General features: G+C 47.3%; 1 protein-coding gene across 5 annotated transcripts in view; it reads right to left on the bottom strand.

The window, feature by feature from the left end:
* JARID2 (jumonji and AT-rich interaction domain containing 2) overlaps positions 1–22,045 on the bottom strand; it is a 282,213-nt gene extending 260,168 nt beyond the window's left edge. For 2 of the 5 annotated variants that reach the window (XM_055264038.2, XM_055264043.2), the window contains exon 1: positions 21,033–21,640. In XM_055264038.2, the coding sequence (XP_055120013.2) occupies positions 21,033–21,077 (45 nt within the window). In that variant the 5' untranslated portion in view covers positions 21,078–21,640. Of the gene's footprint in view, positions 1–18,665; positions 18,777–21,032; positions 21,750–22,014 lie in introns of those variants that run through there. The other 3 variants (XM_063632862.1, XM_055264039.2, XM_055264044.2) reach the window with 3 other exon arrangements.
* Between the last annotated feature and the right edge of the window lie 953 nt (positions 22,046–22,998).

A 22,998-nucleotide genomic window follows, 5' to 3' on the forward strand; every position in this document is an offset into this window, starting at 1 on the left:
GCACAATTATTCACCCCCGTTGGCTAGGAGACCTGACGAGCTCCACTTTCAAAACCGAGCTCCACTTTCAAAACCGTAATAGACCAGTCACCACCCATGCCCTCCAGTTTCCATGGGCAGAGACCCCTGAGCGGTGAAGGGGTCTGAACGTAAATGAGGTTAAAATGAAGGAGGGGCTGGGACAATCCCACACTATCCTGTGAATGACCATGATGCTGGTCCCAGATTCCTGCTTGCCCAGTCCAAAAGCAAGTGAACATGCTGCCCGGGCTCATCAGGTCCCTGGAAAAGAGGGTCACCTTACACTGTTAAGACAGCATTCACGGAGAGCCCTGCAGAATACTCCTTAATTGCCTGGAAAGTAACCTGTCCAATGGGGCTTTCCTGGCTTCTTGGCTGCCAGCCAAGAAGTAGCCTTAACTTCTGTACCCATGGGGAGAGATGAGGGCAAGTCCCAAAGCAGTATCACTTCACAAAACAAATCTCACAGAGCCAAATCTGGAATGTTACTGCACAGATATTGGAAATCCCAGCTGACAGTCCTATACCTATTTGGGGCTGGGAGGATGATTAAGGCTTTAAATCTCAATTACACTTACGGAACTCTAAATGACTGCGTGGTTTGGGTTTTTTTGTTGTTTTTTGTTTTGTTTTTTTTTAATGCAAACCTAAGTTTGGGATGCAGAACTACAGAGACAAGAATTCAGCAAGCACCCCCACTTCCTCCAAAGAGTGGTCAAGTCCCACAGCACAGCCCGGAGCAGTAGCTGTTAAAAGACAAGGGCTGGGCTGGATCCGGCCAACATTACAAGGACAACCAACTGGTCTCATTCCTTAGTCTTGTGCTTTTAAAGGGCAGACGATGTGCCAACTATTTTAAAGCTCCAACACACTAATTCTGTAAACAATAATAGCTACAGCCTGCACACTGCGCACTGGAATGGATTCCTCAACTTGGCCTCATCACTTATGCAGCTGATGAAACAAACACTGACAGCTTTTTTGCATTTGTAAAGGCCCCACAGCAGCTGTGGTGATCCCACCATAGAGCAATGAATTAAGCCTGAAACCCAGCTGGGTCTGAACAGAAGCCTTTTTTGCACAATACAGCAAGACTATCATTGTTAACCTAGGCATTATTGGGAAATATTCTGCATTACATTATAGGGCAGTTCTAACTCAATTCTTAAAATTAGCTCTAATAAGCAATTTTAGTAGGAGGGATGTGGCGTTAGTTTTTGAAAGGCACAAGTATGTGTATAGGTTATAGGTACACCACACAAAAGCAGCCCGGCAGAACACAGATTTCCAGTTAAACAACGCAAAGTTTAAAATATTAACTCCTTCTTAGATATTCTCTCTCTCACACACACCACACACGCAACTCACACCTACCTTCTAAACTGAGGTGGGTATCTAAACTAGTAAATTCTTGGCTACTTGGCCACTGCAGAGAAAAATATTGAATATAGCTGTCAGGGCTCCTGTTAGTAAGCCAAACTAATGACCTGAGCACAGGAGTCAATTTGGAACAGAAAGCCATACCAGAAAAACTGGAGTGTGAGAAGCATGATTAATACCATTAGTAAAGAATTTTTTGACGATGAACCTGAGCACTATGTAATAAACAAGATTCCAAATACTGACGGACACACTGGTGTTTACAGGTTTCTTATCACCAGGAAGTTCTAGGAAGGCAAAGCCACCCACACCAAGACATGTGCTCCTACAGAATCAGAACACGCACTCTCTGCTTCACAAAATGCTTCTCAACACCACTAGGCCACGTGACATTTGTAGTCCCCACCATCCACTTCTCTTATGTCGCCTTACAGTTTTTCTAACAATTAAAAATTGCCTTAAATTAGCCAGGCGTGGTGAAGCGCGGCTCTAGTCCCAGCTACTTCGGAGGCTGAGGTAGAAGGATCGCTTGAGCCCAGGGAGGTTGAGGCTGCAGTGAGCTGTGTTCACGTCACGGCACTCCAGTTTGGGTAACACAGCGAGACCCTGTATCTAAAAAATAAAAATTGCCGGCCAGGCACGGTGGCTCACACCTGTAATCCCAGCATTTTGGGAGGCCGAGGCAGGCAGATCACCTGAGGTCAGGAGTTCGAGACCAGCCTGGACAACATGGTGAAACCCTGTCTCTACTAAAAATACAAAAATTAGCCAGGCATGGTGGCAGGTGCTTGTAATCCTGGCTACTCTGGAGGCTGAGGCAGGAGAATCACTTGAACCCGGAAGGCAGAAGTTGCAATGAGCGGAGATCGCACCACTGCACTCCAGCCTGGACGACAGAGCAAGACTGTCTCAAAAAAAAAAAAAAAAAAAAAAAAATTGTCTGACTCTAATAAGGACCAATCTCAACAATTTCACACCAACTTAGGGAAAATAAATCTAGTAAAGTCAGAGAACTCAAGAGAATACAGTAACATCCCTCCTCCTTTGAAGAACTCCTATTTCTTAATGGAGTTCATTATGAAGAGTAGTTTTTCAAAGAAAAATAAAAACCATTTTTGGTTCAGCAGGCTTGGAAGGAGCAAGAAAATCAGGGATAATTTCTAGGTCATTCTACTCCCCATAGTCCTCTGCCAAAGAATGTTGACAGAGGTAACCACAAGAAAGTCAAAACCTAAGGTAATGCAGGAAATTTGAAGTCCCACCATCAAGCCACTGGAGCATATGATTCCAGCACAAGCACGTGTGACCAATGTTTACGGTTTGCAAAGGGGTAGAGGAAATGAGACCACTCTTGGCCACCCACAGTGACATGGAGAGTGACAGGCAGTAAGGAAAATGAGGACCCCTACCACACACACACACACACACACACACACACACACACACACACACACCCAAAAGGGCAAGCTAGAGCCCCAGAAGAGGAGGGCACAGCATAGGACTCTGCTGAACAGAGCACATCAGTTCAGAGGCATGAACTGAAACACAGCTTAACGACAGAAAATAAATTTAGTAGTAATATGTATATGCATGCTTTTCTAACAAGGTATTCCAAGAGAAATGCAAACAAATCCACACAAAAACCTTCACACAAACGTTCACCGCAGCATTGTTCAAAATAGCCAAACGGGCCAGGCACGGTGGCTCACGCCTGTAAATCACAGCACTGTGGGAGGCCAAGGCGGGTGGATCACGAGATAAAGAGCTCAAGACTAGCCTGGCCAACGTGGTGAAACCCTGTCTCTACTAAAAATACAAAAATTAGCCGGGCGTGGGGGCGCACGCCTGTAATCCCAGCTACTTGGAAGGCTGAGGCAAGAGAATTGCTTGAACAGGGACCCGGAAGTGGAGGTTGCAGTGAGCCAAGATCGCGCCACTGCACTCCAGCCTGGGCTACAGAATGAGACTCTATCTCGAAAAAAAAAAAGCCAAACCATAGAAACAACTCAAATGTCCATCAGCTGATGGCTGGATACACAAAGCATGATACATCCACACAATGGAATGTTATTCAGCCACAAAAAGGAATGAAGTACTGATACACACTCCAGCATGAATTTTAGAAACATAATTTTAAAAGACACAAGGCACAAAGTCCACATATTATATGATTCCATTCATATGGAATATCCAGAATAAGCAAATCCACAAAGACGGAAAATGATTCGTAGGTGTCAGAGGCTGGAAGAACTGGGGTGAAGATCACTTGAGGCCAGGAGTTTAAGACCCACCGAAGAAACACAGCAAAACCCCACCTCTATAAAAATTTTAAGAAAATTCACAGGCAAAAAAAAAAAAAAAAGCATGAGATTCTTCATTTATACATACCTTTTCCATGTCAGTGCCTACTCAGACAAAGTCAAAACCAAAGTCAAGTCGGGCACGGTGGCTCACGCCTGTAATCCCAGCACTTTGGGAGGCCAAGGTGGGCGGATCACGAGGTCAGGAGTTCGAAACCAGCCTGACCTGCATGGTGAAACCCCGCCTCTACTAAAAATACAAAAAATTAGCCAGGCAGGCCAGGCGCGGTGGCTCACGCTTGTAATCCCAGCACTTTGGGAGGCCGAGGCGGGCGGATCACGAGGTCAGGAGATCGAGACCACGGTGAAACCCCGTCTCTACTAAAAATACAAAAAAAAAATTAGCCGGGCGTGGTGGCGGGCGCCTGTAGTCCCAGCTACTAGGAGAGGCTGAGGCAGGAGAATGGCGTGAACCCGGGAGGCGGAGCTTGCAGTGAACCGAGATGGTGCCACTGCACTCCAGCCTGGGCGACAGAACGAGACTCCGTCTCAAAAAAAAAAAAAAAAAATTAGCCAGGCATGGTGGCACGTGCCTGTAGTCCCAGCTACTTGGGAGGCTGAGGCAGAACTGCTTGAACCAGGCAGGTGGAGGTCGTAGTGAGCCAAGATTGCGCCACTGCACTACAGCCTGAGTGACAAAGCGAGGCACCATCTCAAAAAAAAAAAAAAAAAAAAAAAAAATCCCTGAATTTGTATATAAGGTATACAATATACAGTAGGACGTAGTAGGGAGTCCAAAAGTAAATTCAGTATTCCTTATCAACTTTAGAAATCTTTTAACACTCAGCAAGGAGGATTACTTGCTGTTGATGGCAGAAACCACATTCCTTAGAAGAGAAAACACCAGGCCGGGCGCAGTGGCTCACGCCTGTAATCCCAGCACTTTGGGAGGCCGAGGCGGGCAGATCACGAGGTCAAGAGATGGAGACCATCCTGGTGAACTAATGTGGTGAAACCCCGTCTCTACAAAAAATACAAAATTTAGGTGGGCGTTGTGGCGCACGCCTGTGGTCCCAGCTACTCAGGAGGCTGCGGCAGGAGAACCGCTTGAACCTGGGAGGCAAAGGTTGTTGCACTGAGCCAAGATAGCGCCACTGCACTCCAGCCCAGGCCACAGAGCAAGACTCTGTCTCAAAAAAAAAAAAAAAAAAGAAGAAAAAACACCATCCAAGGCCTTCATAGACCGTATATAATGCCTGTCCTGAAAAACAAGCTGTTAATGCCTGAGCAAAGTGACATCGTCCTTTCTTTATTGGGATGACCTCCATGTACAAAGGGAGTAGTAATAGGACTCTTCTTACCATTAAGGTCTTCATTTGTATTAAAGAACTGTAAGCAAACAATGTTTGGCTGTAAAAGCTTTGCAAGTCAAAGATAATGGCTTTCCTTGGTAAACTGACTGTTCTTTATAATCATCATTATTTATACTCCCAAGGGGCTTTTGCCTAATGCTCCAATAAATTCTGGAAAGAAATAACATGACAATTTCAGCAAGTCTCATGGAAGAAGGCAAGGGAAAAAAAGGCTACTTGAGTAGAAAATGTGTTTCATCCTGGGGTATGTCAGTGTTGGGACAGCAATCACATCGCTTAATTAGAGCAAGGAGTACATTTAGAAGAAAGAAGAAAAAGCCACCACTTTTTAGCTTCAGATATTTCCAAGTGAAATCTATCCTCCCCACATCCCAATGCTCTCCAGCTTACCAGGGCCAAAAGAAAACCCATTTTAATAGCATCATTAGAGTTTTGATTTATCACAAGTACAGAAGAGTGTGCAGTATTGCACTCCTTATCTCATCCAGACAAGAACTCCATTGAACATGAAGCTTTGCAAGTTCTTATTTGTACCAGGAGTTTCTGCAGAACTAATTGATGGTGTTTATATTGAGCTGGTGTTTATATTTGAAACAAGTATTTCCCGACCTCTTCAACTATGAGACTTGGCCCATGGCTTAGATATGCCCAGAGTCCAGACTCTGGGACACTTAGGCAAGCCAAATATGTTCTTTATTTAAAGGAGGTTTCCTTTCCCTCTGTCAGCCACCTTTTAGATTCCAGCTAAGTTTAAACCACAATGGTTTGGAACCCTAAAAGTAGTTTTGAGGATTACAATACAGAATGAGTATTTCAAAACATTTTTAAAGACACAGAACACTGAATCATGCAGTAACACCCACCAATCGCTCCCCTCAAAGTACGTCAAGTTCAGTTCACTATTAAATCCAGACGCTCCCTGGCCCCCTGCACTGTGGAAAAAAGTGATAAACTGCATTGGTATTTAAATATAAATCTGATCTCTGCCACTCGAAGATGTAATCATCACTGGGGATTACTTTCATGCATCTTTAAAATTCTTTCAGATTACAAGTTCTGTCAGAGTGTCAATACCAATACTATTTAGCAAAACTTGCCTTTAATTAGTTTTAGGTCAAGACTTCAAACCAAAAACAAAAAACACTGCCAGGCCCAAACACTGCTGCATTGAGATGAAAGAACAACTACTCTGCTGTCCATATTTTAATCTGACTGTCCCTTTTTTGCATTTGGAAAGTGAACTTGAGTCAGATCTAAGTAAAAATTATTTGCTCCTGGAATGACAGCTCATCGTGGCTTTAAATCCTTTTTTAGAATGAGGGGCATAAATACATAAATATATAAAATTAACCCCCCTCAAAAAAATGTAACCAGCTAGGAGTCCCAGTGAGAAGGCTGAACAGTGGTTAAAACCGAATGTTAAACAAAACCCCACTAAAATAACCTCATCTCCCCAACACACCCATCTAACCCCTGTCCTAAGTGCAGATGAGCGAGCCCCAGCAAACATTTTATGATCTTCAAAAGATTAAGAAGCCAAGTCCACCATTCTTTTGGCATCTCTCAAAGCCAGTGGCATTTGCCACTCCAAATCATCAGTTTGAGAAGGAGACGTGGCATTGTGTATAGGGCCCAGCCTGGTGGTGTCACAGCTCTGGGAAGGCAAGACCACGCAACCAAGCCCTTCAAGGCAGATGAAAACCATGTGCTACCAATTTGACTGGGGCTCCAGACCATGACTCCTTATTAAATGCCTTCCATTCACATCAGCTCTTTCATCCTCCAACATCAAGACATTATTACAAGCTGAAAATAGAACAAACAGAACTTTAGTGCTCTGGGCAGTGTAAGAATGGAAAAGGAGGCAATTTAGGTAAAACCAAGTGTTAGGTTCCACCTCATCTCTAAGGGTACATCTTGCCTGGAGAATAAAAGGCAGGCAAAGTAGTTCATTCAAAAGTATGCAAAAAAGCAATGCTGCTTCTTAGTCATGCTCTGAACACTACCCTCATCCTCACAAACCAGGGAAGGCAGAGGGAAGATAAAAATCCCATCAATCCAAAAATATGTCTGGGTGTAAAGAGACTCACACTGCGTTTTTCCATAAGTTAAGAAGAAAAACCAAGCCTTGGTGAGAAGGAAAGGTGCTAAGCACCCTTATTATCTGAATTTCTATCCTCTTCCTCCAACAACTAGGATATACTATAATCAGCATAGATGACCCAGAAACAGTTTCCTCTTCAATCTTGCACTTGGAGAATTACAGCCACAAGAATCTGTAAGACTTATAATAACATGGTCTAAATAGTCACAGTGGGTGTTCTGTTGTTTTGTTTTGAGACAGGATCTTACTCTGTTGCCCAGGCTGGAGTGCAGTGGCGCAATCACTGCAACCTCTGCCTCCTGGGTTCAAGCAATTCTCCTGCCTCAGCCTCCCAAGTAGCTGGGATTACAGGCACTCGCTACCACACCTGGCTAATTTTTGTATTTTCAGTAGAGACAGGTTTTCACCATGTTAGGCTGGCCTCAAACTCCTGACCTTGTGATCAGCCCGCCTTCGCCTCCCAAAGTGCTGGGATTACAGGTGTGAGACACCGCACCCGGCTATAGTCACAGTTCACAAAGCACTTCACACTTATCATTTGATTCAGCCTCCCACAAAATGACCTTGAGAGGCCAATAATGAAGGCACAATTCTCCCCCTTTCAAAGATGAAGCAACTGAGACCTGGAGAGGTGAAGTGATCTACCCAAGATGACAGAGCAGAGATCCTCAACTTCAGTCTGACTCCAAAGCCAGTGTTCTCCTCCCATTGTTTCACATCCCTGCTGCCAACTAAACTGTAAATGCCCCTCAGACAAGGGCAATGTCATATTTTCAAACTCCCAACACAGTGTCAGAACATGGTAAGCAACCAAAAAATGCCAGCTGTATTTAACTGAACAGTCTTCCAAGCCACAGCCCAAAGGGATCTTTGTAAACATACAAAGCCCACCTCACAAACAAGGCTGAGATCACATATGAAAACAATGTGATTGTGGGTCATCTTTATTACTTAAGTATCTCTATGTCCTCACAACAAAAAGCATTTCATACATATAACGAACATCATTGTACAATTACCCAAGGCTCTCCCTTTCCCTTACCTTCTGGAGCTGTTCTGACTAATAATACATTGTGTTCTTACAGCAATTTTGTTTTACAAAGTGCTTTCACATATCTTATCTCATTTAGTTCTAAATGCCCTGAGAGAGGACATGGGAAGAAAACAGAAACTTAAATAAAACTCAACTGACATCTTTACTACTTCTTACAAATGCCTGTATTGGTTTTTAAAAGCCAACAAACAAACCAACCCACTGGCCTACCAGTGGGTGTACTACCTGTGGGACCGTAAATTACTATAGCCTCTCTCCAAGAAAGCAACGCAGTAGGAAAGATCAAAACGTACATATGGGCACTTCTGAGTCAGTAATTTCACAGTAAGAATTTAGAGTTGAGTGCAAACAGACACATGCAAAGCAGGCTGCATGCATCATTTTGTTCAACAGCCCCAAATCTGTGAAAAACCCATCCCGAAGAGATGAGTCAAGAAAATGGTGGTAACTATCAACCAACGGCCTTGAAGCCATTAAAAATCACTGTCTTTGATTACCATGACAAGTTATAAATGCAAACAGGAGGTAACAAAAATACAGCACTTAAAGAGTATGGCCCATATAGCCGGGCGCGGTGGCTCACGCTTGTAATCCCAGCACTTTGGGAGGCCGAGGCGGGCGGATCACGGGGTCAGGAGATCGAGACCACGGTGAAACCCCGTCTCTAGTAAAAATACAAAAAATTAGCCAGGCATGGTGGCGGGCGCCTGAAGTCCCAGCTACTCAGAGAGGCTGAGGCAGGAGAATGGCGTGAACCCGGGAGGCGGAGTTTGCAGTGAGCCGAGATTGCGCCACTGCACTCCAACCTGGGTGACAGAGCGAGACTCCGTCTCGGAAAAAAAAAAAAAAAAAAGAGCATGGCCCATATATATAAAACTGTATGTACAAGTGGAGGAATGTTCAGTATGTGATTTCAATGATTTCTATCTTTTGAGTACTTGTCTGATTTGAATCACTTCTTATTAAGCAAAAAAGGCCATCTGCACAACAGTAAAATGCTATTGGCTTAATTAGGTACGGGGATTACACGTGGATTTTATTTTTCCATGAAAATGAATCAATTACTGCAGTTACCATGGATAACTGAAAATCCCCCTGAAAAGAAAAGTATTTCCAAAGGCAGTAACAGAGAAGGCCTTCTACTGTATCAGGGCCTGGATTTCATGCCCCAGCTGTGTCTGATAAAATATGCGACCACAAGCAGGTCACTTAACAACAGTACTAGAAACCTCAAGAATTCTCAAATATAAAATTATAGCATCCAAAATTGTGATCAGTTAAGTCTATCTTAACTACTAAGTAATACTCGAAATACTCCACCAAACTTGAACTCAAATATTCCTAGAATGTATACTATATATTAGACATTAACATTGACCTACAATGACATAAATTCAGCCCCTAGTCTTGTGGGGTTAATAGGGTGAGAGACATGTAAGCAAGTAACTCCAGCACCTACAAATAAAGTGTGAGGAGACCAGCCAACAGGGAGAAAGAGCCTGGCTCTGCCAAACTGGGTAAACAGGGTGGGCTCCTCAGGCAATCCATTCACCAAGCAAGCAGAGGAACAAAATGCTGGGCTCAGCGGAAGCCCCAGATGTGTGAAGTGGATGGGTGGCAGGATAAGCCCAGAGTACATCAAGAAGGGCTTTTTATGCCATGCTGGGAACAAAGTTGGTTTAGATTCAATCCTGAGGACCAGAGAGCCACTAAAGAATCGCGATCACATCATAATCAGATTTTTAATTTCAAGGACTATATCTTCTTTAAACATCTTCGTGCACAGATTCAGTGCCACTCCAATCTTAATTCTCAATCTATCCCTCTTTCCAATTCACCATCCAGGTGTATTTAGGACTCAAGTGTGGGCTAATATAGGACAGAGGTGGAAGGTGATTACATCACCTTCTAATCCATAAAGCCTTGTTCTGTATCCCAAAGTGCTTCTGTTACTTGCTATCAGCTTGCTTTATTAAGAATCAAAGTGCAGGTCGGGCGCGGTGGCTCACGCCTGTAATCCCAGCACTTTGGGAGGCCGAGGCGGGCGGATCACGAGGTCAGGAGATCGAGACCATCCTGGTTAACACGGTGAAACCCCGTCTCTACTAAAAATACAAAAAATTAGCCGGGCGCAGTGGTGGGCGCCTGTAGTCCCAGCTACTCGGGGGGCTGAGGCAGGAGAATGGCGTGAACCCAGGAGGCGGAGCTTGCAGTGAGCCAAGATTGCGCCACTGCACTCCGGGCTGGGCGAAAGAGCGAGACCCCGTCTCAAAAAAAAAAAAAAAAAAGAATCAAAGTGCAGAATTCATTTGATTCATTTATATCTGAGTCAGCTAGGAAGGCCGCCCGCAGGCCTGATGTCTCCAGGTTGGTGATTTCCAACTGGGTAATAATACCTTGAGCATTTGTGCAGCAGTATGCAGTTTACAAAGTGCTTTCACATCAAAAATTCCCCTGCCTGTCCCAGCAACAAGCCTGTGAAGTACACGAAATAAGTTGTCCAGATGAGGAAATAGCTCAGCGAGGTTGTATAGCCTGCCTGGAGTCACACAGCCAGTTTAACACAAGGCCAAACTTGAACTAGGCTCACATTCCCAACCTTGTCCATTACTGCAGAGGTACCCCATGTATTCACAAGCCTGTCCAAATCTGAGGCATTTCATTACTTAGGTCCATTTAGTAGCAGTAATAAGGCGTATACGCAAAGCACACAAGTCTGCTGCTTAACAGAATAAGCATTCACTCAGCCCCCTTCTGCAAACCTATAGAAGGACTAAATGCAAGAAACACATGCTCAGTCCTAATCCCTTCTCATTTCCTCCTGGCACCTGTTTCTGCCCCCACAGGCACCAAACACTCTAACAGCTGGCCGAAACCGAGAGAGAACCAAGAGATAATACACTACCACTTCAGACCAAGCTCTCACCAAAATGGTGGCTGAGAAACAATGGAGACGGAACCACCCAGATTTTAAGAGATCAATAGGCCGGGCGCGGTGGCTCACGCCTGTAATCCTAGCACTTTGGGAGGCCGAGGCGGGCGGATCACGAGGTCAGGAGTTCCAGATCAGCCTGACCAACATGGTGAAACCCCGTCTCTACTAAAAATACAAAAATTAGCCAGGTGTGGTGGTGTGTGCCTATAATCTAAGCTACTTGGGAGGCTGAGGCGGGAGCATTGCTTAAACCTGGGAGGCAGCGGTTGTGGTGAGCTGAGATTGTGCCACTGCACTCCAGCCTGGGCAATAAGAGCCAAACTCCGTCTCAAAAAAAAAAAAAAGAGATCAATAAACTGGGTGTCAAAAGATCTCCCACATTCTCCTGTCCCAGTAAACCAGGTCTCCAGGTAGACAAGAGTCACACAACCCATCCTTTTCACTCCTCCTCCTCACCTCCCCGAAAAAAGTTACTATTAAGAATTCCTGGCCGGGCGCGGTGGCTCAAGCCTGTAATCCCAGCACTTTGGGAGGCCGAGGCGGGCGGATCACGAGGTCAGGAGATCGAGACCATCCTGGCTAACACGGTGAAACCCCGTCTCTACTAAAAATACAAAAAATTAGCCGGGTGTGTTGGCGGGCGCCTGTAGTCCCAGCTACTCGGGAGGCTGAGGCAGGAGAATGGCGTGAACCCGGGAGCCGGAGCTTGCAGTGAGCCGAGATCGCGCCACTGCACTCCAGCCTGGGCAACAGAGCGAGACTCCGTCTCAAAAAAAAAAAAAAAGAATTCCTAATTGGGCCAGGCGCAGTGGCTCACGCCTGTAATCCCAGCACTTTGGGAGGCTGAGGCGGGTGGATCACGAGGTCAGGAGATGAGACCACGGTGAAACCCCGTCTCTACTAAAAATACAAAAAATTAGCCGGACGTGTTGGCGGGTGCCTGTAGTCCCAGCTACTCAGAGAGGCTGAGGCAGGAGAATGGCGTGAACCCAGGAGGCGGAGCTTGCAGTGAGCCAAGATCACGCCACCGCACTCCAGCCTGGGTGACAGAGCAAGACTCCGTCTCAAAAAAAAAAAAAAAAAGAATTCCTAGTTTACCAACGTGTATGACGGAAGACTCTTACTGGGAGTATGGAGGGGCAAAACTGTGGTTATGTAATTTTTTTTTTTTTTTGGAGACAGTCTCACTCACCTCACTGCAACCTCCACCCTCCTCAAGTAATTCTCCTGCCTCAGCCTTCCAAGTAGCTGGGATTACAGGTGCTCACCACCACACCTGGCTAACTTTTTTGCATTTTTAGAAGAGACAGAGTTTCACCACGTTGGCCAGGCTAGTCTCGAACTCCTGACCTGAAGTGATCCGCCCACCTCGGCCTTCCAAAGTGCTGGGATTACGGGCGTGAGCCACCGCGCCCGGCCCTGTGGCTATGTATTTTGTTAACCTTCTAGGAGCACGGTAAATAAACACTGCTGCTGATAATATTTCAGTGTTCACTAGCCTTCCTCTTCATGGGTGGTGGAGCTTGACAGACTTACAAAATTAGAACTTAAAATCCAATTGAGACCTTTTAGGCAGCACCAGCTCTCAAGAATAGCTCTCAAGAACTTCTACCAGTAGGGTGCCTCTTTCTCTAACACCCGCATCTGTCCTATGATTATGTAAGTAATCATGTATAATGTTCCCATTACTCACACCGCCTCATTAACACATCTGGACAGCCTTTGTTTAATGGATGGCCCAGCCCCTGGTGAGGACTGAGGGCAAATGATTTCCCCAGTGCTCCATGGTCCCCTAAGACTCAAAGTCAGGGGCAATGATACAAGTACAAGAAAAAGTCAACAGCCCTGGGAAATCAAACCAGTTCCTGCAAGTCTGGAGAACTGCAGCCCACGCTGGGCCTCAGATACACCCAAGAATGTGGTGGGAGCATTTGTAAAACTAGAAGAGCACAAACCATCCAGTCCCAAGGGACACGGGATGTCAGTCTTCCAATGATGACTCAAGGAGACAGCCAGCTGGGGATAAGGGGGTAGCTCCACCAACTGGTACTTCAAAAAACAACAAATACAAACATGCAGGGGAGGGGGACACTTCTGACAAAACTGCCCTTCCAACTTTCTCAAGCAAAAAGCCTCTCCAAAGGCTGCCAGCAGTCCCTTTTACAACCTTTTCTTCTCCCCTTTTTGGGGCTCCACTGATCATTCATTTTACTTCTATGTCCTCTGAACTCAAAAGTGGGGAGCGAATTCAGAAAACTAACCATCTGACTGGTTTTTCACCTTACTTCTCATCTGTAAAATGGACTCAAAAACCCCTTTTCTCAGACAAACTCACAATGTAGGCGGTTATTTCAGAATTGACTGAGTCCTCTTTTCACAATACCGTTAAGAGAAGTGGGTGTTGTGTCGTCATCTGGAGGTGTTTTCTATAATCCATGCTTTTCTGGGACATTTCTTCAAATGGAAAAAGGAGCCCCAGGAGAGGTGGGCAGCACCCTTAGAATAGTGGAATCTGTGGCAAGACAAACTGTGGTACAAGTGTAAAAAAAACCCAGAGACCCAGAGTGGTGGTCGAGCTGCCAGTCGCTGCTCACTCAGGAATGACCTATACTTTGCCCTCTGGAACAATCTGCGTGGGCTCTTTCCTACAGCCTAAGAGAGCAAGCAAGACAAAAGCCACCTGCAAGAAGTCACAGGAACAGGAAGTCCTGGAAACATGAGTCTTCCACCAAGAGCAAAATGACAGGTCAGCTCCACTTTTAATAATTTTATTCTGAATCAGAACTGCATTTTAAAAATCCTTATTTGGCCAGGCACGGTGGCTCACGCCTGTAATCCCAACACTTTGGGAGGCTGAGGTGGGCAGATCATGAGGTCAGGAGTTCAATACCAGCCTGGCCAACATAATGAAAAATACAAAAATGAGCCAGGTGTGGTGGCACACGCCGGTAGTCCCAGCTACTCGTGAGGCTGAGGCGGGAGAATCGCTTGAACCCAGGAGCCAGAGGCTGCAGTGAGCCAAGACCATGGCACTGCACTCCAGCCTGGGTGACAGAGAGAGACTCCTCCATCTCAAAAAAAAAAAAAAAAAAAAAAATCCTTATTAAAAAAACCTGAAGCTGGCAGAAGGTTATAGGATTGTCTGAAGTCCCAAGAAAGATTAAAACCTGGAAGGATAATGAGAATAAAATCTCACTCACTCTTATTCTACAAAAATGTAGACAGACATCATGGAGTTCTCACCTCCTAGAATGAAAGATGCCTGCAAGGGTGAGGCAAGTATGGAAAAGGTTTATAGACAAAAGGAATCAGAAAAACAAAGACTGGGGGCCTGGAAAAGCAATTGAAGCTTGTCTTAGGGAGTCACAGGATATAAAGAGTACAGTTATCGGGAAGACAGAAAAAAAACAAAAGATAATTGAGCACATGAAAAAACAGATTCATTTGGTTTCATTTTTATTAACAGGTAAGGCTTAAGGATTTAAAATGGAACAGACCTTCCACAGTATCTCACAAGTAAAACAATATATAATTAAAGTTGCCAGATTACAAGATACAAGCTTCTGAACTCCATGAATTAGGTGCAAAATTACTAATCTTTCTGCTCCCTGCCACTCAGTGAATGGCACAATTATTTTAACTCCAAAAGTAATACAATCACCACAGTAGGACTATTTTAAACTGATCCACACTTTACATGTTACATGGCATGAAGCAGACAGGGAGTCCAGTTTAGCATTTGGGGATTAAGGCTAAACACAGTTGGAAGCACTCTTATCAGAGATGACAAGAACCAGAAGTTGGTTAGTTAATGGAAACAAGTTTGTTAGATAAGAAACAATTTAAAAAAAAAAAAAAAAAGATATTCCCTAACATTTTATATTAACTGACAAAGACAAATCTACTTTTAATTACAATTTTTTTGATATGAAGCCATGGGTCTTCTTTCTGAGCTTAAGTCTCTGAACGTTCTGTTGTTCCACATTATGCTGTTTTGCTTGTTGGGGAAGTCTGGGCATAACTGAAGTTTGGTTCTTAAAAGGGAATCACTTGCAAAGCAATGTGTGTGGACAGTCCTTACAGATTTCCCCAAAAATCTTATAAATGTCTGGCCCAAATTTTTTTTTTTTTTTTTTGAAATGGAGTCTCACTCTGTTGCCCAGGCTGGAACGCAGTGGCACGATCTCAGCTCACTGCAACCTCCACCTCCCAGGTTCAAGCAGCTCACTGCAACCTCCGCCTCCGGGGTTCAAGTGATTCTGCTGCCTCAGCCTCCCAAGTAGCTGGGATTACAGGCATGCGCCACCATACCCGGGTAATTTTTGTATTTTTAGTAGAGACGGGGTTTCCCCATGTTGGTCAGGCTGGGCTTGAACTCCTGACCTCATGATCCGCCCACCTCAGCCTCCCAAAGTGCTGGGATTACAGGCATGAGCCACCACGCTCTTTTTCACACTCATTTCAAGGTTGACAGAATACTTAACTGTAATTACAATAATAAGCCCAACTGGAATAACCAGATTTGGAAACAAACAACTGACACTTAGCAAGACTTCTGGGTGAAAGCCAAAGGGGACAGAGGTACATCCCAGAGCTGCCCAGGACCTTTGTCCTGGGGTATCAGTCAGGAGGTCCTGCAGCCAACAGGGCAAGTAGGATGGGTAGGTAAAAGGTGGTTAGGAGAGCGGCTACTACTGTAATCCTTGGGGAGACGTGGACCAGTAACATCAGAATGATTAGAGCAATGCAGCCAGAATTCAGACAATGTCAGGAGTGTGAGTCCTCACACCATCATGAGCAAGGGCAAACCACTAGCTTAAAAATGTTCAGCTGGCTGGGCGCGGTGGCTCATGCCTGTAATCCCAGCACTTTGGGAGGCCGAGACCGGCGGATCACGAGGTCAGGAGATTGAGACCATCTTGGCTAACACAGTGAAACCCCGTTTCTACTAAAAATACAAAAAATTTGCCGGGCGTGTTGGCGGGCGCCTGTAGTCCCAGCTACTCCGGAGGCTGAGGCAGGAGAATGGCGTGAACCCAGGAGGCGGAGCTTGCAGTGATCTGAGATCGCGCCACTGCACTCCCATCTGGGGGACACAGCGAGACGGTGCGAGACTCCGTCTCAAAAAAAAAAAAAAAAAAAAGTTCAGCTGGCTGGGCGCAGTGGCTCACGCCTGTAATCCCAGCACTCTGGGAGGCCGAGGCAGGCAGATCACCTGAGGTCAGGAGTTCAAGACCAGCTGGGCCGATATGGTGAAATGAAACTCCGTCTCTACTAAAATACAAAAATTAGCCGGGCATGATAGTGGGTGCCTGTAATCCCACCTACTCGGGAGGCTGAGACAGGAGAATCGCTTGAACCCAGGAGACGGTGGTTGCAGTGAGGAACCACTGCACTCCAGCCTGGGCGGCTGAGCAAGACCCTGTCTCAAAACAAAGGAACAAAAAAAAATGCTCTCTAGGTTAGCCTTCACCAAGTGTTTTAACGAACTATGCTTTTAATATGACATTCCCGTGTCTTCCCTGAAAAAAAAAAAAAAAAGTTCCATTTTGATGGTAACGGACATAAGTTATATACTCCAAAAGATTTTCTTGTTCTGAAGGAGTAAAGTTTAAATAACCTTTGGAGTACGGTATATATTAACACTGGAGTTATTTCCAAGGCACTTGGAAGTGCGTCAATAGCCTTCAGCCCAGCAACAGGGACTGGTTTAACTCACTATGAGGAAACAGGCATTACCGAGTACCAAATAATTCTAGTTGTCTATTTGGGCCAGTGGCTACAAGGACACACGAATTAGATTATTAGACTACAGTAAAATAATAACCTGGATAATAAACCAAGTTGGATTACTTGTCGACATAATTTTTCTTTCAAATTTTAGTGACACTTTGGACTTGTGTCTTCCTTCCGTACTGTCCCTATACAGTGATAGGAGCTAAACTGCCACTGCCCTGCACCTAAGTAACACTACTAGAAACAAGTAACTGAAAAGCCACGTAAACGTCCCAGGAAAGAAAAAATACAGCAATAAAATAACGTGCAAATTTCCCCACCACCCCACCAACTGTAAAATAACGTGACTGAACAATTTGTGATGAATAAGTTTTAAAACAAAAAACCTCATAAATCCAGCCAACTATATATTTTGTGTTCTTCCTACTTTTTTCTTTGTAATTTTACGTAGTTGTAATTATAGCAACTCCTTTTGGAGCTTATAACAAAAACTTTTTCCAATTTTTAAATCATACACTTTCAAATCAGAAAATTAGACACTTAAAACTTACAGACTAGTGGTACAAATTCTGCTTGAGCTGTCCTAGAAAATCAAACTGGCAATTTGTTTTCATGCTAACTACATGAATTACTATCTTCATATGGCAGAGATTTTCTATTTCAAACTGATACCTGCTATAAAGCAAAGGTCAAATAGTGAAGCCCCAGTATCCTATCTGTTATTCTCCCTAGGAATAACCAGGCAGTGGAATGATGGAAATGGCAGAAAATATCTATAGAGCAAAACATGCAACTGTTTTTATTGTCCAAGGGGATTGGGGCTTTCAAAGGCAAATGTTTTCAGTTATTTAAGGTATTGCAGTGGGAGTCGTGCCCAACACAATTAAGACAGGATTACATTGCAATTTATGAGTTTCTCAAGGACATCATTTATTATGAAATATAACAATCATTTCTCCCAAAGCCTACTATAGACAATCGCACCCCCAACTCTGCTTTGCTAAGGTAATAAACTAAATGGCAACTCAGCAGGCATCCCGGGCTTTTGAGACCAATTGTGGGAAACGTGCTGCCTTCCACCAGCTGAAGTAATAATGCCACCTTACTTATAAAGAGGCATACTGTTTTACATCTTCCATGCACATGATCTTTTCAGTGACTTAGTTAAGTAGCAATGGCAGGTATTTTTCCATTTTACAAAAGAGGAAAACAGAACGCCAGCTCTGGTTTCCCTGCTCAGAAGAACTAAGCCCAGAGCACCTTGAGACTTAAAGGAGTCCTGCGCTCTTCGCAGTACATTTATCAATGACAAGTCTTCCTTTCGTCCAGCCCCCCAAAATAACACTCAGTAGGCACAGAGCCGGCACAGCAAAGGAAAGCCCCCCCGCCCCCACCATAGTACCACAAAGCTTCCAGAAAGAGCAACAGTTGCTGCTGTGCAGCATCATCATGAAAGGCATCCGGCCACATCCTGCTGAAGCACCCCTAACACGACTTCAAGTGACAAGGTGGCCAAATCCACAACGCGGTCCTCCAACAAAGCACAGCTTTGCCTGAATACTTTCATTTCTCTACATAAGCACTGGAGAGGGGACACATGTACCACGCTAGTAATGCAACACCATCAGGAGACCTGGAACAGAGGAAGTGAAAACATTCCTGCAGAAAGGAGGCGCCTCCTCCCCGCTCCCCGCTTCCCAAGTGGCATCAGAACAGGGTCCAGTGGCACTCCTTTGGGGACCTAGGGCTCCCCGGCCCTCACCTGGTGGGAAGCGCCACGCTCCGGAGCGGAAGGCAGAGGCCGAGCGCATCTTCCTCCTCTTCCTCCTCCCACGCCGCAGCCCGGCTCTGCGGCAGCCCCCGCCCCCGCCCCCGCCCCCGCCCCCGCCCCGCTCCCTCCTCCCCCCGCCGCCCCGCCGCGCCTGGAACCTCCCGCCCGACTTTTGACGTCACGGAGGAGGGGAAGGTTCCACCCGAGCCCGTCCCTTTGTGACGTCACAATGACAACAGAGCTAGGCCGGGCGCGTCGGGGAACTGGGCGCCGCGGGGGGCGGAGGGAGGGAGGAAGGGCTGGGGCGCCGGCGCGCGGCGGGGGAAGAACCGGGGGGCGGAGAGGGGGCGCGCTGACGTCTCGCCGGCTTAACCTGTTGCTCTCGAGACTGCGTCGGAGCCCGCAGGCAGGGCCGCGGGAAGCCGGCCGGGCCGCCGCCGCCGCCATGCTCGGCCGTGTGCGCGGTGGGGGGCGCCCGCTGCAGCTGTGCGCCGCGCGCCCCCTCCCCGGCACGCCCACGCCCCCGCCCCCGCCCCGCGCGCTCTCCCCTCTCCGCGCCCCGCAGGCCGCGCCGCCCCCGCGCCCCACCCGCCCTCCTGCCCGCCTGCGAGCCGGCCCGGGTAGCCCGGTGCTCGACTCGCGCGCCCGCCTAGAGCCCGGAGTATGCCCCCTATAGGCCGCGCGCGCGCCCGCCCGCCCAGCCCCGGCCCAGTCTGCCGCGACCCCCGCGCGCCGTCCCCTTCGCAGCCGGCTCGAGCACGTCGGGAACACCGGCTCTGCTCCCGGAGCATTAACTCGTGCCGTGCCTCCCGCGGTCGCCGCCAGCCACGGGCTAGCAGCCGGACGCCCGGTCTCGGAGACACGATCCGCTGAACGCCCGCAATAAAAAAGAAAACCCACCCCACACTGCTATCCACCTCAACGAGGTCCGGAATGGGAGGCGGGGTGCGGTTCTCGTCCAAGTTCTACCCCATTTGCTTTGTGGCTGCATCCGAAACGGACGTGCCCCGGGAAGGCGTCCACGCTCCGAGGCAAGGTTGCCTCCGTGCAGTTTCTACAGCCCGAGTTTAAACTAGTCCTTTGCAGCCCTCTGCAATGCGGATGTATTTTAATTCTTAAATTCTTTATGGAACAGCTAAGTTGGGCTTGATTATTTAACCTTGCATTTCTTTCATAGTTGAAGTTGACGTGTCTCGATAAGATCAGCTAGCTCTTGAAGAGGCATTCAGCTTTTCCATTAAATATATTTTTTACAAAACCAGTGCCCCGAAGGTGATCTCTCATTACACAGAGCACAATGATCAAAAAGGGAAAATATTAACACCAATTTGTCTACCCAACTTAAATGAAACTTTCCTCTTACGTTGCATTATTCCTAAGGTATGTTCATTTGGCCTTTTTTGAAAAAAAATGAGTTATTTAATTTAAAGCATGCAGCTAATCACAGATCACTCGAGTGCATATTTGGTTAATCCCTCGGTCCCCCTTTCCTCCCTCTCCTCAAACTTAAAAAAAAAAGCCACCACACACAAAACAAAAACACTCCCCATGCCAATCAAAACGTAGCTGTACTATGCACAAGACAAATGTAACTATTCCAAACCATTTAAATCTATGAATAATCACCCAATTTCAGAAGCCCAGTTAACAGGGAGAAATTATTTGTAGTTAGTTACATATGCATTCACGTACCCACTTAAAAACATTAGCCATAGTGTGTGTCCTTTCCCCCTACAACTGGAAACCACGAATTTTTTAAACAAAACCAGCCTCATTATTAAAGTCAATCCCAACAAATGCATTCGCTGTAACATGATTCCCAACTGGTTTATGCTGCAAACCAGATAAACCAAAACGACCACAGACATTAAATTTGATGTGCCAGTGCAAAGAGAAGATCGCCATAATCGGACCCTCGATCGCAACTTAAAGGGCTTCCAACACACATGCGTTACACGATTTTTCCAAATAACATTAATAATAATAACACAGGCTCATTTGCATGCAAAGTGCAATACGGGGCCAAATCCGCTTGAGAATGCAGTTTAGTTACATTACCGCAGCCACCCCCCCACCTCAAGCTCCACCAAAATCCCTTGCCTTTCATCTAAAACTAGATTATGGTTGTGTCATTCGAGGTCAATTTATTCACTTGAGGTATCTCTACACCAGTCTGTTTTTTCAACCAAACTAGGCAGACACCACTTTGCTTGAAAAGCCCTCTCACAGAAAAGAAAGAAACAGCCTTATCGGACGCTGTGTTTAAAACCCTTCAGCTGCAGAATTATCTATAAACTTGACATTCACAGCCATTGCTTAAAACTGCAAGTCAAAGGATGTGTTGTTAGGAGCACTTACGTATTTCTTCTGAATGATATTCCTCTTGGGTCTTTCCTTGCTCATTCTGAGATCCAAATGCTGATTGCAAAAGGGGACAATTGCTTCATGAATTTAAAGCCGTCAGAAATTTGCAAAAAAATATCCTGGTGGTTTTTATTGTTGTTGGTGGTGGTTGATCTTGTAATCCGACTTTTCTTCCTCTTCCCCCAAAGCCAGATTCGCCTTGAAATAAATCCGAAATTGGGAAGGAAAAAAAAAGAGCCAAAGACGAACGAAGCAAACAAAAAAAAATTCACTTTAGTAAAACACTCATAATGGAAAATTTCCCCCGAAACACATACACACACACACAAAAAAAAAACCGACGCCCTTCACTCCCCCCCCTTTTTCCTCCAAAAACTACATCAGCGAAACGTGAAGGTCCTTAGTGTCTGATCCGTAGTTACATCTTGGAAAAGAAAAGGGAAAGATAAATAAAAAATGTTGGAAGTCACGTTTGTGCTGCAGCAGCAGTGCGAGCAGAAGAGTCAACTCCAGCGGCGGCGGCGGCGGCGGCGGCGGCAGCACCACAGCGAGGGCTCGCCGAGTCTCTTTTTTCCAAGCCCCCTAACCAATGAGAGAGAGGCTATCCAGCCCAACTTTAAATGGACTCTGCTTTTATACAAGTTAGGGCTCCTCGGATAATTCCCCGCCAGGCGCCAGCCGAAAACTCCCACCGCTCAGCCGCCAGGCGCCCGCTTAGCCCAGTGCCGACCGCCCCTGGCCCAGTCCAGGGCACCCCCCACAGCCTGGCCAACCAGACACCCGAGCGACCTCGACGAACCCCTCCCAGTCAAGCCCTCGGGCGTCGCTCCCACGCCGAACCCAGGCGTGGAATTGAGAGAGGCTCCCTAGCTCAAGGCATGGCACGCTCCGTCGCTCCACCTCACCCCCTTTCCCCTGCCTGCCGCTCACCCCACGGCCACCCCACGCCAGCCCCCGCCACTGCCTTCGCGTCTACCTGCAGCCGGGCTGCTGGGTAGGAGTGCCCCAGGACGCCCGGCCCCGGGGAGAGCCGCCTATTCCCGGGGCACCTTAGAATGGTCCCCTTGATCTTCTGGAAGTTGTAGTCCCCCGACTACAAAATGGCTATGGCCACGGAAGCTGAGAACTACAATTCCCAGCCTGCCCCGCAAAGCCTGTCACTCAACTCCCCTCCCTCCTCCTCGCCCCCTCCCCCTCACCGGCTGTGCCAACAAACGCTTGGACGTGTCCCGCGTGCGACACTGCTAGAGGCTGGCTCGGGATTGGCCCGCAGAGCGTGTGGTCCGCGAGCGAGGAACTCCCCACGCCGGCCCTCCTCCGCCCCCCGGGCCCCGGCCCCCCTCCCCTGGCGGCCGCCGGCCCCCTCCCCGCGCGCCCCGCCCCCACCCACGGCGCGAACCGCCTGTGGAATCGAGGAATCGCGCGCGTGCGGCCCGGAGCCGCGGGGGAGGGACGCGAGGCTTCCCCGGGGAAGGCCTCGGAGCGTGGCGGTGAGGGGGGCGGTGTCAGGGAGGGGTTGGAGCCCGTCCTAAGGAAAACTGGGCCACGCACCAAGAGGAATCCTCGGTGCGAACTAGTTGATCGGCGGCGCCTGCTGCTTGTGCCGTGCAGCCGGTGTCACCTCAGGACAGCGCCTCGCGTCTGTGTACAGAGCGTGCTGCGGGCGCCTAGGGTAGTCCGAGGTCACCCCTCTCCGCGCCCCGCAGCCGCGCACGCCCCCAGGCGCGGGGTGGGCGGTGGCCAGGGGTTGCCGAGTGGAAGGGCCACGCCCCCCCACGCCCGGGCTCGGCACGCTGCCCCTCGGTCGCGAACGCGCCTCCTCCCGACCCGCTTGGAGGACGTCGCTGGTGGCCCAGGAGTGAAGCCCCGGCGGCTGCCTCCTGAGAAAAGATAGCCGTGTTTAAAGAGACTGAACGGGATCTTTGCTTTGCCGGGCGTGTTTTGTGATAAAATACCAAAA

This window comes from Symphalangus syndactylus, chromosome 23 (genome assembly GCF_028878055.3).
Source record: "Symphalangus syndactylus isolate Jambi chromosome 23, NHGRI_mSymSyn1-v2.1_pri, whole genome shotgun sequence".
Lineage (NCBI taxonomy): Eukaryota > Metazoa > Chordata > Mammalia > Primates > Hylobatidae > Symphalangus > Symphalangus syndactylus.